This window comes from Chroicocephalus ridibundus, chromosome 6 (assembly GCF_963924245.1).
Source record: "Chroicocephalus ridibundus chromosome 6, bChrRid1.1, whole genome shotgun sequence".
NCBI lineage: Eukaryota > Metazoa > Chordata > Aves > Charadriiformes > Laridae > Chroicocephalus > Chroicocephalus ridibundus.
The window spans coordinates 5,223,812-5,240,775 of record NC_086289.1 but is presented as its reverse complement, the minus strand read 5'-3'; the positions used below and the strand labels follow the sequence as shown (position 1 = coordinate 5,240,775).

General features: G+C 46.5%; 1 protein-coding gene across 1 annotated transcript; it reads left to right on the top strand.

Annotated features, from left to right (window-relative positions):
• The first annotated feature begins 1,152 nt into the window (after positions 1-1,152).
• On the top strand, positions 1,153-15,214 carry SPADH (spermadhesin family member). The gene is made up of 10 exons (XM_063338335.1): positions 1,153-1,207; positions 4,466-4,535; positions 7,597-7,870; positions 8,474-8,480; positions 11,209-11,359; positions 12,109-12,320; positions 12,559-12,731; positions 13,265-13,653; positions 14,264-14,526; positions 15,048-15,214. The coding sequence occupies exons 1-10, from the start codon at positions 1,153-1,155 to the stop codon at positions 15,212-15,214; spliced, it is 1,761 nt and encodes a 586-aa protein (XP_063194405.1).
• Positions 15,215-16,964: the final 1,750 nt, after the last annotated feature.

Here is a 16,964-nt window from a genome sequence, read left to right as displayed (position 1 = left end):
ATCTCTCAGTGATTAGAGTTTTGACTTGAACTTAAAAATGCCAAAAAGGAATGGGTTCATATTGGGGCTGGAGGTGTTGACTTCAACTGCAAAGTTCTTCAGGTATCTCATAGTGATTTGCTTACAAGGCTTGGCCAGTTTCTCTCCTTAATTATCTGGAGCAAACTACCCATGTGTTGGGGCAAAGTTATCAATCACACGCTATGGTATGAGCTCCTCTCCACTTCTGGCTGTGGCTCTCAAGCACAGAAAACTAGCAAGCAATATTTCACACCTCTCTCAGTCAGTTCTTCTTGCACCACCCCAACTCTCTTTCCCCAGGTCCTGGACTGGTAGGTCAGCCCAGGACCACTGATTGCCTCCTCTCCTTTCCTCACATCTCCACCACGTTGCCTCTCCAGTGGCTCCTACGTTGAGCTGCAGCCACCTCCTATCTTAACCTTCTTGTTGTCGGCTCTGCTGCTGATGGCAGAGGAACTGATGTTGTGGTGGAGCCAGCAATTTTGATAGGATGCAGCCCTCCCGATTAAGTGTGTCTCTGTTACCTTCATCTTGCTTTCAGCAACAGCCACAGTTCTGGTGGGTTATTTTCAGAGACTGCCCCAGTCATGCTTGAACAGGGCCACCAGGTCTTATCTTATTTTATTTGAGTATGCCAAACCTGGAAGAGACTCGTGGCTCCCCAGGGAGACTTGCCTCACTAGTTGGAACCAAGTTATGAAGCTCTTTTATTACTTTGCTGGAGGAAACCCATTTGAGTTTTGACATTCCACTACTTTCCCCAGACCTGCCAAGGAATCTCCTCATAAAAGAAAAATACTGAGATTCAACAGCCAGAATGGAAAGGTATCTTTGGATAGGAACTCATTTTATTTGTACAACGAGATGATTGTGAAACCTAGAGTAGCATAAATATTTCCTTCCAGGCAATGGAAAATGTTACTCTTGAGATATTATCTTTCTGCAAAACCCAGGAAGTTACAAAATCGTGAATAACAAACCAAACATATTTTTGTTTCAGATCATAGGACTGTGGTTGTTTTATGGTTCTCTTGTAGAAAGAGAAACCCGTAGAGCCACTCCCCTTCAGCAATAAACTATATATTCTGATGGTCCTTTCTATCAGCAGCACTTGATAAGATGGGTACCGCTATGATTTTGACATGGCTACTCTTGTTAGGTGCAGCAGTTCTGGAGGCCAGATCAGGTAAAGCACTTAGACTTGTTCCAGGGCACATAAAAAAAATTGTAAAGACTGGTTGGGGTCCTCTCTGTTGATTCCACAAATAGAAATCACAATCATGCTGGTATTGGTTTGGGCAAAAGATTAAAAGAGAGATTGGGTGAGATAGCACAATTCTGTTCTACTAAAATTGTGAACTGTCCATCATAGTGAATAAGAATGACTGAAAACATTTAGTGCAGTTCATTTGCTGCCACCGGGTAGTACTTGTCTTAGTGCCTTGTGTCGTCGCACACTCGTGCCTGTGGGTATGTTATGAATGAGGCAAACTTCCAGGTCCAGAATTTTGATCTAAGAAATATTTAAGAATTTATTTTTTAAATGGATATTTATTCCAGAGTATATGAACACATACATATGTTATTTAATATTGCTTGTAGTATTTGATTCTTCTTGATCTTATGTACAATTTAATGAAATATAACAAGGAGTTAATTTTCTTAATCTAGCACTGGGGATAAATGAGGGACATCTAAAAATAATGAATGACATGAAACGCTGTTAGTTCAACTTTATTTTTGTCATTGACTTGTTCCTTATACGATTAGTTTCTGACTTGGGTGACTTTGAGCTGAATAATTCTATGTATATCCTAGAACAATTGCAGATTATCTTTCTAACTAGTTATTTAAGCATCGTTATGATAATTTATATTGCCATCACTCGCCTCATCCAGTTTTCTTCACCTGTCCTCTGCTTGCCTGGTGATAAACCATCTTACTCTTGCTGCTCCAGTTCTCTCTGCTTCTGGCTTCATTCCCCAGCCCCTGCCTCTGGCTCCTGTGCTTTTGTCTTTTTGATACCTTTAAAGTGTGAGGCAGGATGTAACCTCTCTAATTACATGCCCAGCAGATCATTATGCTCTCACAGCGATGACAGACCCTGAAGGAAAGCAAATAAAACTGGTTTGGATCAGCTTTAATTTCCTAATCCCACTTTGACTTTCTGCCAGGTTTGCTGTTCCACTTCTCAAAAACCCTGTGAGTGTGGTTCAAAAATGTCCAAGTAGGCATTTGAAGAAACAAATCGGGGACAAGTCAAGGGGCGCTTTTGTAGCTTCTCCCTTTGAACCGCCAGTTAAATGCGCACAAATAGGGGCAAATTTAGTTTGGACACCGTCTTGACTGTTCTTCTAGTCCAAGAACAAAGGATTAGATGCAGTGAAGAAATCCTGGAGCTGTTAACTTCTTAGATTTGTTTTGCTTTGGATGACTTATTCAGCGTTTAATAACAAGCTAAATATGTATTTGGCAGAAATGAAGAGTATAACAAGTGCAGCGTGCGCGTTTTCATTTCCAAAGTGTAAATACTGCAAATCTTAAGTTACAAGATTTATTTGCTCTCTTACACTTAGCGGTAAAGTCTTTAACAAAATTCTTCACCAAAAATGGATCTCTAAAATCAGGACTTTCATACTGTTCTCTGCAGAATGTCTAAATAAGCTAACGCAAACTGCAAAGCAGATGGGCTTTACCTGGATGAACGCAGTTATCAGATGTATACATGATAGGTTATTAGGTATTTCTTTATTTCAAACTCTAATAACATTTTACAGGCATGTAAGAAATAAAGCCAGTGGATTCCTATTGAAATTCTTATAATCCTGTTGAGAGCATTCTCCTTTCTGTTGAACACTTAGTGGAATTCTTCCACTAAAATTACTCTTAAAAACTACAGGATTTGTTTGTGATGTGTGGACTCTAGGTCCTTAAAAGTCTCCTAAAAGTTTTAGAGGAAGAAGAGAAATTCTAGGTAGATTCCATAAAGCAGGGAGGGGAATAAAGAATGGCTATTGTTTTCTGTAAAATTCTGAAGCGTTTCTGAAGGATTCATTTGGTCTGATTTTGACATCATTTTAAGCAAAGTAGGTCACTGCTTGTTATCCTTCAGTAGTGCATAACATCTTGCGATATTTATGTGATGTAAATTACCTGCCTGGTAATTTTTATATGGCAGCACTGTAGCAGCCCCATGAGCACAGATTTCACAAAAAGCCGGTCCCGGCTGCCGAACCTGCCTCTTGCCGTGTCCCCGAAGCCTCGGTGATCTGCTTGGGTGTTTCCCCCTGCACCCAGGTCAGCAGGGGCTTTGTACACCACATAGAAGTGCTACACATACATGCTTCTGGTAAGACAGAGGTTGAGGGCAGGAAAGCTGTGCTGTACATCCTAAACTCCAGTGGGATTCAATGCAGAGTGTCTCCTTGCTCTTTAGCATAAAACATTTTGACAGCAATGAATAAGAGAAATACACAAACATGAAACGTCTTCTTAAAACATGCCGTTCTTCTCCTAGTAACAAAGTGAAAAATAAAATCAGTGATATTTTCTTATTACAGTTTTACTTTGATTTCATCCAGATACTGATATTCATTTTCTTTCCTTTGCTTTCCTGTTATGCTTTTCTTATTATTAAAGAATTTCCTTTCTTGCTGAAATAGTTTGTGCTTAGCCTGCTATTTAAATTTTCTGTAGAAAGCTTGCATAAAGTACATGCGGCTGATTTTGAGATCTGGAAGAGGGGAAGAAAAAAGGTGCATTTAATATTGGGCTAGGCAAGTGTCGTGGTTTAAACCCAGCCAGCACCTAGAACCACGCAGCCGCTCGCTCACTCCCCCCAGTGTGGATGGGGGAGAGAGTAAAAGTGAGAAAACACTTGTGGGTTGAGATAAAGACAGTTTAATAAGTAGAGCAAAAGCCACGCACGCGAGCAAGGCAAAACAAGGAATTCATTCACTGGTTCCCATCGGCAGGAAAGCAGGGCTCCATCACGCGTAACCGTTACTTGGGAAGACAAGTGTCATCGCTTGGAGCATCCCCCCTTCCTTCTTCCCCCAGCTTTATGTACCGAGCATGATGTCGTATGGCACGGAATAGACCTTTGGTCAGTTGGGGTCAGCTGTCTCAGCTGTGTTGGCTCCCAGCTGCTTGTGCCCTCCCAGCCGGCTCGCCGGTGGGGTGGTGCAAGGAGCAGAAAAGTCCGTGGGAGCTTGGCAATAACTAAACCCACCAGTTTTTACCGGACAAGTATTTCTCATCCCAAATCCAAAACACAGCACTATACCAGCTGCTAATGAAAAAGTTATCTCTATCCCAACTGAAACCACAACACCAAGCACCTACTAGGAACGATGGGTCAAGAGAGCAGAATAAATGACTTCTTAAGGTCTCTTCCAGCTTATCTGTCTGACTGTGTTTGTGCTCAAATCCCTCTCTCCCAAAGCGACCCGTCTCCAGCTGGTGAATGGAAGGCACAGATGTGAAGGTCGCGTTGAGCTCTATTACAACGGCCGGCGGGGGACAGTTTGTGATGACTACTGGGACCTTTCCGATGCCCAGGTTGTGTGCAGGGAGCTGGGATGTGGCCGGCCCATTGCAGCTCCAGGAAGTGCTTACTTTGGGCAAGGCTCGGGCGATATCCTGCTGGACAACGTGAATTGCATGGGAAATGAGGTCTCCTTGTCACACTGTAGTCACCCTGGGTGGAGGATACACAACTGTGCCCACTATGAAGATGCTGGTGTTGTCTGTTCAGGTGCTGTCACATTTTTCTTTTCTAAATGAATTTGCTATAAATGGCACTCGATATACATGTGTTGGTATGGGGGTATGCAGACATTCTCCTTCTGAGACAGCATTTCATTCAAGATACGTGTTGGAAAGTTACACCAGATGTATCAGATATATGTCTAATCTTTCTTTCTGCTTTATTATGAAGAATTTTTTATCTGTGGAAGGGCACAGTCCCTCCGAAAAGGCCTGTTCTCAGAAAGCAGAATCTGTCTTCTCACTCTGATGACCCGGCAGAACCAGAGTCATGTTTTTCTCACTAGGGTTGCATACAAACTGTGATTGCTCACCCCATGCAAAGCAACTGAATTCCCAAGGATTAGACAGGCGTTGCAATATGCAGAACTTTTATTCCATCTAATCACCCCATAGTGACAAAGAGAATAAGGAAACAAGCCGAAACTAGAGGCAAAGCTATGTCTGATAGGCAACGGTCATCAGGGAGGAAGGGGCTTAGGTGAAACTCATCTTCTTATCACAAGCCTTAATGCATTCGTTATGGGCAACAATAACTTCAGTCACAGCGCACACTGCCATAGCTGACAGCACACTTTGCATTGTTTCTGTATTAATCAAGTTTTCCTTCAAGTTTAGGTCCATTAATATTCTTTCCTTTACAAATATCCATCCATTTTGAGTACTCTGTCACCTTGCTCTTTTCTGACTTTACTTTCTCCTTATTTTTTAAGAAAAGGTAGTTCACTTGTATGTTATTTTCTCCTGTACTAACAACAGATCGTTACGAACTGAGACATGGCTGATGACAACAGGCTGTTCAGGTGTTTTATATATATTGCAGTTTTCCACGTTTACTCAAAGAGAAAGAGCCTAGAGACCTGAATTCATGCTAGGAGAAAATGGCAGCTGCACCGGTGCTTTGCACTTAGGAGAAAACAACAAAACGTGCTCCGATGACTCTGTTACAATATGCGTGCTGTGTCCAGTGTCTTTTAAAATGTCATTTATTTCTTGCTTCCATTTGTAGTTCCGGTGTCTACGACAGACTGGCCGCATTCAACAGGTGAGTCACCACGGCCTGATCCACTCCCGGCTTTGCACCAAGCACCACCCCAAAGGCCACTGCCCAGGCTGCTCCTGGGGATGGCCTGAGCCTCTGCAGAAGGGCATCCGCAATGGTGACAGGTCCAAGCCCTGCTGCTGCCAGCAACCCTACAGCTCCCAGCTCCATGGCAGGAGCCTGTAGAGGACAGACTCTGGCCGTGCCTGGGCCATGGTGTCCTGTGCTGGGAGCAGATGCCATATCTGTACCTTTCCTGCTGTCACCATCTGAAAATACCACTTTCAAGAAAAAATTTTCAATTGGCTGTTACCCACCTCCATTCTCTCCAGTCAACATGGAGTATGGCATCATAGTAATTTGTCTTGAGTTCACTTCATCCTTGAGGATCTGGGCTTGTTGCTCACACACAGATGTAGCCATTGCACAAGCACGGTCCTCATGTGGGTGAAGTTTTTCTTCCATATTCACAGGAAAGACAAGCTACACAGCCTCCACAGGACCAATGACCTCAACACCGGAGACAACCACCCCAGCAGCAACGACCTCAACACTGGAGACAACCCCCACAGCGGCAACGACCTCCACAGAGGAGACAACCACGCCAGCAGCAATGACCTCATTGCTGCAGACGACCTCCACAGCAGCGACGACCTCCACAGAGGAGATGACTACCACAGCACCAATGACCTCTCTAGCAGAGACGACCATCGCAGCACCAATAGCCCTCATAGCGGAGACAGCCTCCTTAGCAGAGACAACCACCGCAGCACCAGCAACCTCCTCAGCAGTGACGTCCCACCTAGTGGAGACAACCACTGCAGCGCCAGTAACCTCCATAGCAGCAACGACCACCCTCGCAGAGACAACCACCACAGCGACAATGGCTACTACAGCAGAGGGGAGCACATCAGGTACTCCCCTGTACCTCCACTGTCACTCACTGATCTCCTTAGTGCCCCTGATCTCCCTTCCCAGACCTGACTGCACTGGATGGAGTCTCCCATCCCTGACCCTAGCCAGTTAGGCCATTTGTGTCACCCAAGTCCACAGTGAGGGTGCAAGTAGAGCATGGAGAAGAGCTGGTAAACTAGGGGGCTGAGGCTTGAGGCCAAGACCTCTGTAGCCACTGCTGGTGAAGGAAAGGGTTCAGAGAGGGATTTCCTCTCACTGCAACTGGGGGGATTACAACAAGGGATCATTCTTCCTTCGCCCCTCCAGTCCCTGCCATTTCTCAGATGTGCTCTGGGATTTGGGACATGACTGGAAAAGAGAAAGCTGCTGCATCAAGTGTTTTGTAATGCAAGTTAGAACTCCAGGGGCATGTGGTTCCTGCCCAGGGAGCAGGTGGTTGTGTGAAACAGAGAAGTCACAATGGTCATTTCAATTGAATGAAAGACCTTCGTATGATGTGAAGTGCCATAGGACAGGGGCTCCATGAAGACAGGCTACTTTGGGGTGCGTGACATGCAGCGACTGTGTTCAGAGCCTTTTTCATTGACACTAAATTCTTACTTACATCTGTAGCTCTGGTGCCCACCACAGACTGGCCATATTCAACAGGTAATTCAGGCCCCCCAGACCTGTCCCTGGCCGTGCAGCACCCATGCAGGCTCCCTGCTGTAGGGGCCCATCTAGGGACCACAGGGTGCTGGTCTGGAGATACCCTAACCTGGTCCTGTGTGCCGTGTCCCAGGTGCCCACCTGCGGCTCTCCGGTGGGAGGAACAGCTGTGAAGGTCGTGTGGAGCTGTACAATGGCAACAGCTGGGGAACAGTGTGTGACGACCAGTGGGACCTGAGTGATGCCCGGGTGGTTTGTCAGCAGCTGGGCTGTGGCCAGCCCATGGCTGCCCCGGGCAACGCGTACTTCGGCCTCGGCTCTGGGAGCATCTTCCTGGACGATGTGCAGTGCCGCGGGGACGAGCCCTCCCTCCAGATGTGCAGGCACAACGGCTGGGGTGTGCACAACTGCAGGCATGTGGAGGATGCCAGTGTCATCTGTGCAGGTGCGTGGGCACCAGAGGCCACCAGCTCTCCTGTGGGTCCCATGGGGCAGGTTTGGGTGCTCTCCCTTGGGTGCAGCCATGCTTACCTCCGTCGGTAGAGCCAGGGTGGAGTGGTGAGGTTGGGGGTTTTTGGTGCCTGGTGCTGGAAGCATGTGTCATACAAAAGTCCCAGTTTTGCACACAGAGGGCACAGCAGGCTCTCCACAATCGAAGGTGTATGTGCTCGGTGCAGTGGCAAAAAGCAGGACTGTGGGATCACGGCATGGGGAGGATGGGACAGCGCTGGGGCCATGTCATGCTGGTGTCTGGAGGGGGAATGACAGGACAGAGCCCCATGGTCTCTTCACCCATTAGTGCTCCAGCCTTGCATTTCCATGTCCATGTCCATGTCCATGTCCATCCATTGCCACAAGCCTGCTGCATTTGCTGCCCTTTCATTCACTCCATCTCCTTCCTTGCAGCTGCACATTCAACCCCTCCTGCTGAATGGCCATACACAACAGGTAATTCATGCCCACCCAGCTTATTCCCAGCCTCGCAACGAGCCCCAGCCTGGCACAAGAGGAGAGGAGGGGGGACATGCTGGCCTGAGCCTTCCTGTCACAGGGCTGCTGCTCCCCTTTGCCTGTGGCGAGGGGCCACGTGGTTTGGGGGCTGTTGCCGGGAAGGAGCTGAGCTGCAGCAGTGGTGATGTGTCCGAGCCCTCCTCTGCCAACCACCCCGTGGCTCCTGGCTCTCAGGCAGCAAGTGCCAAGTGGTTGGGAGCAATCCCTTCCCTCGATCCCACATGCCTGCCGGGTCAGCCCAGGATGCGGGTCGCTGCCCTGATCCCAGGGCACACCATTGGCTTTGCAACGGCAAGCCCAGGTGGCCAGCACCCCTGCAGGCACCCTGTCAGGTCACATGGAGTCAAACATCTCCAGGGTGCATGAGTGGCCCCTCTCAGGGGATGGGCCATGGTCAAGGAGTGCAAAGGGGTTTTCTGCAAATGTCCCAGCCCCCAGGGCCACCAGGCAGCTCCCTTGGACCTCCTCAGCAGGTCTCTGCTCATTGTGCACCTGCCTTTTGCACGCCCAGGGTCTTTGCTCAGTCACTGCCCTCCCCTGGTCCCTTCGTGTCTGCACCACCCCAACTCACGGTCACTGTGGTCAAATCTCCAGAACAGCTGGGGAGGTGGGGGCTGTGGGGGTCAGTCTGGTGGGACCCTGACCCGGTGGCATGTGCCGTGTCCCAGGTGCCCACCTGCGGCTCTCCGGTGGGAGGAACAGCTGTGAAGGCCGCGTGGAGCTGTACAATGGCAACAGCTGGGGGACAGTGTGTGACGACCAGTGGGACCTGAGTGATGCCCGGGTGGTGTGTCAGCAGCTGGGCTGTGGCCAGCCCATGGCTGCCCCGGGCAACGCGTACTTTGGCCTCGGCTCTGGGAGCATCTTCCTGGACGATGTGCAGTGCCGCGGGGACGAGCCCTCCCTCCAGATGTGCAGGCACAACGGCTGGGGTGTGCACAACTGCAGGCACGTGGAGGATGCCAGTGTCATCTGTGCAGGTGCGTGGGCAGTGGTGGCCACCAGCTCTCCCGTGGAGCTCATGGTCCCCCAAGTCCCCATCCCCTTGCCACAATCCCCGTCACGGTACCCTCTGCCCCAAGGTGGGGCCATGTCTCTGCCACAGCACCTTTCCCCTGAGCAACACGTCTCACTTGTGGCTCTTCTTCCTCCACACCCACAGCTGCTCTGGCCACCCCGACACCTCCATCAGGTAATGCTCTTCCCTGGCTCTTCTCACCTTTTTAATTTGTGGGCCGTCTCCCTGTTGGTCTGTTTTAAATTTGATTTTTGTTTCTATGGCAATAACACTTCAAACTTTCATGGTAATGCCTAGAAAGTCTGTGTTATTCCCTCGCATCTCAGTGACGCTTACTTTGCAGTTACGCTGGTTGGGCTGTGGGCAAGCCATCTCCTCGCCGGGCTCTTCGGCTGGGTCAAGGCTTAGGAAGCGTTGTCAAAAATCTCTTAACTTTTAACCGCATATATCAGTCTTGGCAGGGTGGTAATTGTACCTTGTTCAGAACCGAAGATCTAAAGCGCAATGGCATCAAACCATGCCAGGGGTACATGCACAGTATAATTTTACCGACATTAATTTTTTGTGTGTGTGAGTTTCCTTATTGTTATGACTTCTATACAGCACTCATAAATCATGTTTTCTCCTGAATTTTTTTCATTTTCCATCTTTGTCTTTATCCACTTCCCTGACAGTATAACTTGATTTGTATTCTTTTAGAGTTTCCTGAAAAAAATACAGCTTCCTTTTCAAAACCGTACCAGTTTAATTGGAATTTTCTCTATTTTCATTCAGAGTCACAGGTCATTTCACAGAGAAGCTGCGTGCAATGGGTAGTTTTTCGTTCTTGTGCTTAGTAGAGGTCTTACTGTCTTCAGCCTGCTATTTCTGTCGTAGAAAGAAGATTTTAGACTAAGGGCTTGACCATTCACAGTAGCAAATGGTATGAAAGTGGAGGTCCCTGAGAGCCTGTTCAGTCTGACCAGGGAAAGGGGCAGTGTCTGGGTACAGCTGATGCTCCCAAGCTTAGAATAGCCCAAGAATCCCAAAATCCTGAGGCAGGGAAGAGTACGCTGCACTGGGGGGGGGGGGTGTCCCTGTGCAAGAACATGAAATGGCGGGGGGAGGGTGTTGCCTTTACGTCTCACATCTTGTAGGAATTAAGTTCAGAGCTTGTGCTCGCTGCCTATAAGGAAACTTTTAGGATTATCTGTGTGTTTAACATAAGAATGATATGTCATTCGTGCTGGCAGGGACATGAAAGCTTTCTGCAATTATGCTTATAGGAGAAATGAGACATATTTAAGATTTGGCCCAGCAGCCCGGAGTGCTTATTTCAGTCTGAGACCATAACATTAGAGTTTCCTAGAGGACTTGCAACTTATTTATCCTGCAACGTCCTTCGGGGAATAAAGAGAAGCAGCAGAGTAACCAGGGGATGCCGTCTGTTCAGGAAGGCATTTCCATTTTGACTATCAGGACGCCTCCCACGTCCCATCTCAACTGCAGAAAGGAGAGAACAGAGCAGAAAGCGTCCAGGCGTTACCAGCCCAGCCTGAAGAGGGTGGTGTGACACCACGGATGTGACAGGGAATCCCGAATGCAACATGAAAGTAAAGCTAAAGCAAAACCAAATATTTGTTTTGATTTGAGTCATACGGAGCATCGCCTGCAGCCAGCGGGAGACCTGCTTTTCAGCAGCTGCGGATGAGACACCTACAGCTCCAGTACAATTTTATAGAGTCCTGTAAGCAAATTACAATAAGTAATTTCCTGTAAGTAAATCGTCTTCCATTTTTTTCTGCAGCACCTTATTTTTGTGGTGGCTCAATCTCAGATTCCTCTGGGATGCTGCAGAGCCCCTTCTACCCTGGAAGCTATCCAAACAACACTGACTGCGTGTGGGAAATACAAGTAGAGAGCAATTTCCGTGTTATGCTCACATTTAGAGATATTGCGTAAGTAAAACATTGATTCCCTGGGCAAACAGCAAAGTCGAAACTTATTTGAGAAGTTTGAAACCTTGTTTGAAACCTTATTTGAAACAGGCAACCTTTCCAGTTTTAAAGATACTTTCAATAACATCCAGCAGCTGGAAGATCAGAATAAAATCTGGATTACTGTGGTATTTTCTGCTCACAATTTTCTGCTACAGCTACATGCAAAACCTCTGCTGTGAAAACTTTAAGTGCTGAAAGATTTTATCACACATTAGGCAGTTAAATCAGAGTTTCTGAAAAGCATTTCACAGAATCACAGAATCATAGAACTGTAGGGGTTGGAAGGGACCTCTGGAGACCATCCCCTCCAACCCCCTGCCAGAGCAGGGTCACCCAGAGCAGGTGGCACAGGAACGCGTCCAGGCGGGTTTGGAATGTCTCCAGAGACGGAGACTCCACCACCTCTCTGGGCAGCCTGTACCAGGGCTCTGCCACCCTCAAAGTCAAGAAGTTCCTCCTCATGTTGAGGTGGAACTTCCTATGCTCAAGTTTGTGCCCGTTACCTCTTGTCCTGTCACTGGGCACCACTGAAAAGAGCCTGGCCCCATCCTCCTGACACCCACCCTTTAAGTATTTACAAGTGTTGGTAAGATCCCCCCTCAGGCATCTTTTTTCCAGGCTGAAGAGACCCAAATCCCTCAGCTTTTCTCCATAAGAGAGGTGTTACAGTCCCCCCATCATTTCACAAGGTGCTGTTTGTTCACCAGGATGCAAAGTGGCAGATGCCAGTATGACTACGTTGAAGTCTATGATGGGCCTCCACATTCTTCCCCGCTTCTTGGGAGACTTTGTTCTGGTTCCTTTCCCACGTACACATCCTCTTCAAACATGATGACCGTTCGCTTTCATAGCGATTCGAGATACACCTTCAGAGGGTTTCAGGCTCACTACTCCTCCATTCCGGCAGATCACAACACTAGTAAGTTCCCGGTCGGTGTTTCTCAACAGACAAGCCTGTTTATTGGTTTTGTTTGCAAAATAACTATTTGTGTGTGTTTAAAGATGTTAGGGAAATGAAAGGATGCATATGAAATATGATGGGTTGGTGTGTGAACCGCCTACCTTCTAAATTAAGAAAAAAACATTTGGTTGAATTGCAACCTTTGATCATTAACAAATTCCTGAAGTCACTAATATATTGTATCTTCTTCTACCAGCCCTTCTGTGCTTGCCAGACTACATGCGTGCGGTGGTGAGCAGAGACTACCTCCAGTCTCAAGGCTACTCGGCGCAGATGGTCACCCTGAACGACAATCGCTGTCAACCAACAGTCACGTCACACGAGGTCATATTCAACATTCCCTACAACGGCTGTGGGACGATCCGAGAGGTAGGCTCACCCTTGTGCACTCTGAATTGTGCACTCTCCCGCTTTGACAAGAGTCATGAAAGGGCCATTGTTGTCCACAGGGCGAAGAAGGGAACCAACGAGACCCAGAGGTTTTTAATGCTTTAGCTTTCCATGCCTTAGCGAACCCCCGTGCTTAAGAGAAATGAGGTTCTAGGGAGTAAAGCGCGGGAGGAAGTTATATGAACTTTGCGTGATTTAAAGTAGATGTAGCCTTGTAAGTGCCCTGCAGGACTGGGATGAGTGTGTACTCCATGACTGGTGTTTTGTACAGATGTTCAATGAGTTGGGTCTGCCTTGGATTCACCAAAGAGTTTTTCTCCGCTTATTTCTGTTCAGTTACACACTTCAGCAAGTTTATTTACAATGTGATCAGAAAAGACCAACATAGAGCTTCTTGGTTTAAAAAGTTTAAGATGAATCTGCATTTTTAAATTGGGTATTACTCCATCAAAGCTTAGAGCATGGAACATGACAAAAATACAATTCCTCATTTTAAATCCCATGTTAAACAGGAGAACAATGATACAATTAACTATTCCAACACGATCAAAGTTACATCTTCTGGGCACATAATCAGGAGGAAAAAGACTATTCACTTACGTATTAGTTGCAAAATGCTACAGAACGCATGGACGCAAATAATGTATGTTGCTGAGGACACTGTGGACGTGAATGAAAATCAGTTTGGAAGATATGACATGCACATCGGTTTTTATGATTCCTCATCATTCTTGCGGCAAGTGCACGACTCTCCGTACTACATTGACTTGAACCAAAACGTGTACGTTCAAGCTTCTCTTCACAACTCTGACCAAAATCTGACCATCTTTGTGGACACATGTGTGGCATCACCTGATCCTCATGATTTTAACTCTTTGGCCTATGACATAATCAGGAATGGGTAAGAGCTTTCTCAAGTCGTTAGAAGCATACCTGTAATACCCTTTCTGCATTTGTTAAAAAAGAATAGAGCCAATCTGAATTGGTTTAGAACTCATTATCAACAGAATGTCAGAAGTGCTCTTTGATTTTTTTTTTTTATATTTACAGTATGAGCCTGGAAATAAGAAATGTCATTTAGACCTTTCGTTTCGCTTACTTTATCCTTATCCTATACGCAAAATTCAAACTAGTGGGAGTGAAGTAGATGAGATGAGCTAGTGAAAACTGGCAGCAGGAATCTATCATCCTAGGCATTAAATATTTTAGTAAAAACAGGTCAAGCGTTAGAATAACTATTTTCATTCCTTAGCACAGACATTAGCAAGCGTCTGTCCTTCCCTCTTCACCACTCTCTTCTCTTGGAAAAAAATAAAGAGTTGCCAATGCTCTAGTTGCTTAAAGAAGTCTATATTTTAAAAGTCTATATTATGCTATAAAAGTTGCATTTTTATCCCATTGTGTTCTTAGTACCTGGCAATGATAGAATTTTGTTTTAATTTATTGCATTTTTGCAGGAACGTACATGCATGTACCCATGCAGACTAATTCTCTTTGCCTTTTCTTTCTAGATGTGTTAGAGATTCTTCCTACACCACGTACTACTCCCCCTACGGCCACTTTGCTCGGTTCAAATTTAATGCCTTCGAGTTCATTAGCCGCCACGCGTTGGTCTACCTGCAGTGTGAGCTGGTGGTGTGCGGGCTCGGGGACTATTCCTCCCGCTGCTACCGGGGCTGCATCAGCAGGTCCAAGAGAGGGACAAGTTCTGCCGAGGAAAAAGTGAACGTGGTTGTCGGGTCACTCAAGCTTCGAGAAGGGAGTAGGAATGCTGGTAAAGTCAAATGAACATCTCTCATATTTACGCTGAGGCTGCTTAGAAAAGCCATAGCTCTGCGTTTCTGACCTCTGTCGCTGCAATCTGCTTTTGTAACTTCACTATAAAAAGGTGATTGTTTGGCTGACACAAATATATACAAATCTCTTCTTCTTTCAACACCTTGCAAATGCCCTGTTTTTGCCTGCGTGTATAAAAAGTATAGCTGCTTTGGCTGTCCCAAAGGAGAGGTAGTGTCTAACCCGTTTTAGTGCTATAACTCCATTGAACTAATTAGCTCCTGTCTGATCGTGTAACGTGATGGCCATCTGGGAGCAAACAGAGAAACATCTCATTCTTTCAGTTGCCTTCTGCTTATGAAGTTTGCTTAGTTAAGTTGCCGTCCCTGCTAATATAAAGCCTGTTCAAATAGTTGAAATCAATGGATCTGTAAGAAGTTAGCTTGTTTCTGACCATCCCTTTTAACGCAGCAGCTCTCTGTGCCCTGAGACCAAACCCCCTCTTGCCTTCTCTTGCAGGGCTGGACGTCTCTGTGCCGCATCCCCAGGTTGTTCCCGCTGATGGTGACAATCCCCTCCCACCACTTGTTGTTGCTGTCGCCGTCCTGGCAGTGGTCGTTTTTGTTCTTGCCGGTTTTGTTGCGAGACCTGCACTGAAGAAACCGCTTTCGCTCAGGATAATGTGAGATCAAAGGTCAGCAGCATCTGCTAAACGATTACAGGGAAAACGTCACAAAATGCTTCGTTGACGACAGTCGCGTATTTGCCATTTGTAAGAAGCTGTGATATCTTTATCTACAACAAATCCTAGCCTGTTACAGTGTTATAAAATAACTTTCTAATCCTAACACCTATTAAATGATTAAGAAGTAATTTCAACATTCATGTCACGAGTTGTTCGGCACAATCGTTATGTCATTTTTCTCCTCTCTAATTCTCTTCTCACATCCTTCCAAGACCATTTATCTAACGCCTCAAAATTTCATGAGCTGGAGAGAAAATACGAATGAGGCATCAATAAATATTTCAAGGTTTATTAAAAGGGAAGGAGATTTAATTTTTGGAGAAGCAGTAGGTCATGTCTGGAAAGGAAATATAAATATTGATCTTACTATGGCATCTGGAATTGTAGCTATACAATATTCTAATAACTTTGAGCGTTGTTTTTAATGCTAAAATTCTCATTGAAACAATACTGGATCTGTGCTTATTTATAAAATGCAGAGATTTCCAAGCTAAAGCAATCTGTTATGTGGGCAGTATAATTTAAAATCAAAGGAAGGAATGTTTACAAAGCAGTAATTCTATTTTGTCTTTCAAATTAATGTCTCTGTGATTAAAACACAAACTAATGTTTTACTGCGTGGAAGAGTGTGGTCTGTTGGATTAAAAATTTGCCAAGTGATGGACTAAGCCCCCGCTTCTGCAATACTACTTATGGTATTTCAGAATTAAGTACCTTCATGTAGGCTTCAAGAGGAATGAGCCAATTCTTTTTCTTTCTGCACATGCAAATCTACAGAAAATATCTGCCCCTAGGAAGCCAGATTGCTGACGCTTGATTTGGAAATGCCTTTTCTTTTGGTTTCCATCACTTTCCTCCTGGATGTCACGCACAAAAGCGAAATGCCCCGCTTTGTTCAGGGGACTCCTCGGGAGCTGTGTCTCCGCATTTCCCCCATCCCTGTGTTCCCTGCCGGGCAGATGGCTGACCGAGTCCCTCAGCATCCCCTCCCACCCAAGCGGACCCCGCGTCCCCTGCTTTTCCCACAGCATCCCCAAAGGTGAGGAGCTCAGGAAAGGTGACGGGAACTACCCCTACACGCCAGTGAGGAATAGCTGTCTTCTACAGCCAGTGTGTTTCTCCGTGTTGTTGGAGAGAAAGCTTTCCCTCCAGTATTCAATTTTCTGCCCATTGGCTGTATTTTGAAACACTTCCACGTACTGCTGCGAAGAAGTGTGAGGCACCCCTGTTTTGTACGAGTGCTGGGCCCACCTCTGTGTGTGCGGCTACAGCAAGGCATTTTAACAGAGTTAAACCATAAAGGGTGGCTGAAAAATAAAAGAAAATCTAGCAGCAAAGGTAAAAGCGTTCAAATGTCACAGGGAAGACCTTGAAAGATTCCTTGGTTCCTCAGCGATGACAGACATATCTGCAAAGCTGAGAAGGAACAGAGCCCAGAAATCACCGTGCCCTGAGAGGTCTAGAAAAAGTTCCTCAACCATTTTAGTGCAACTACCATTGCTGCTATTTCTGTTGTCGTCTCAAGATACGCACCTCCTGCTCCTGAGATCCCTGCTGCAGCCCTGGTCTCCCTCTCGCTCCACGATGTGGCACTTCTCCCCACGAACACCGCAGCCCCTTTCCCACAGAGCTGCTAGGTCCCTGCTGCTGCCTCCATCCTCCGTGCCAGCCACCCCCGTGCCACCTCCTCC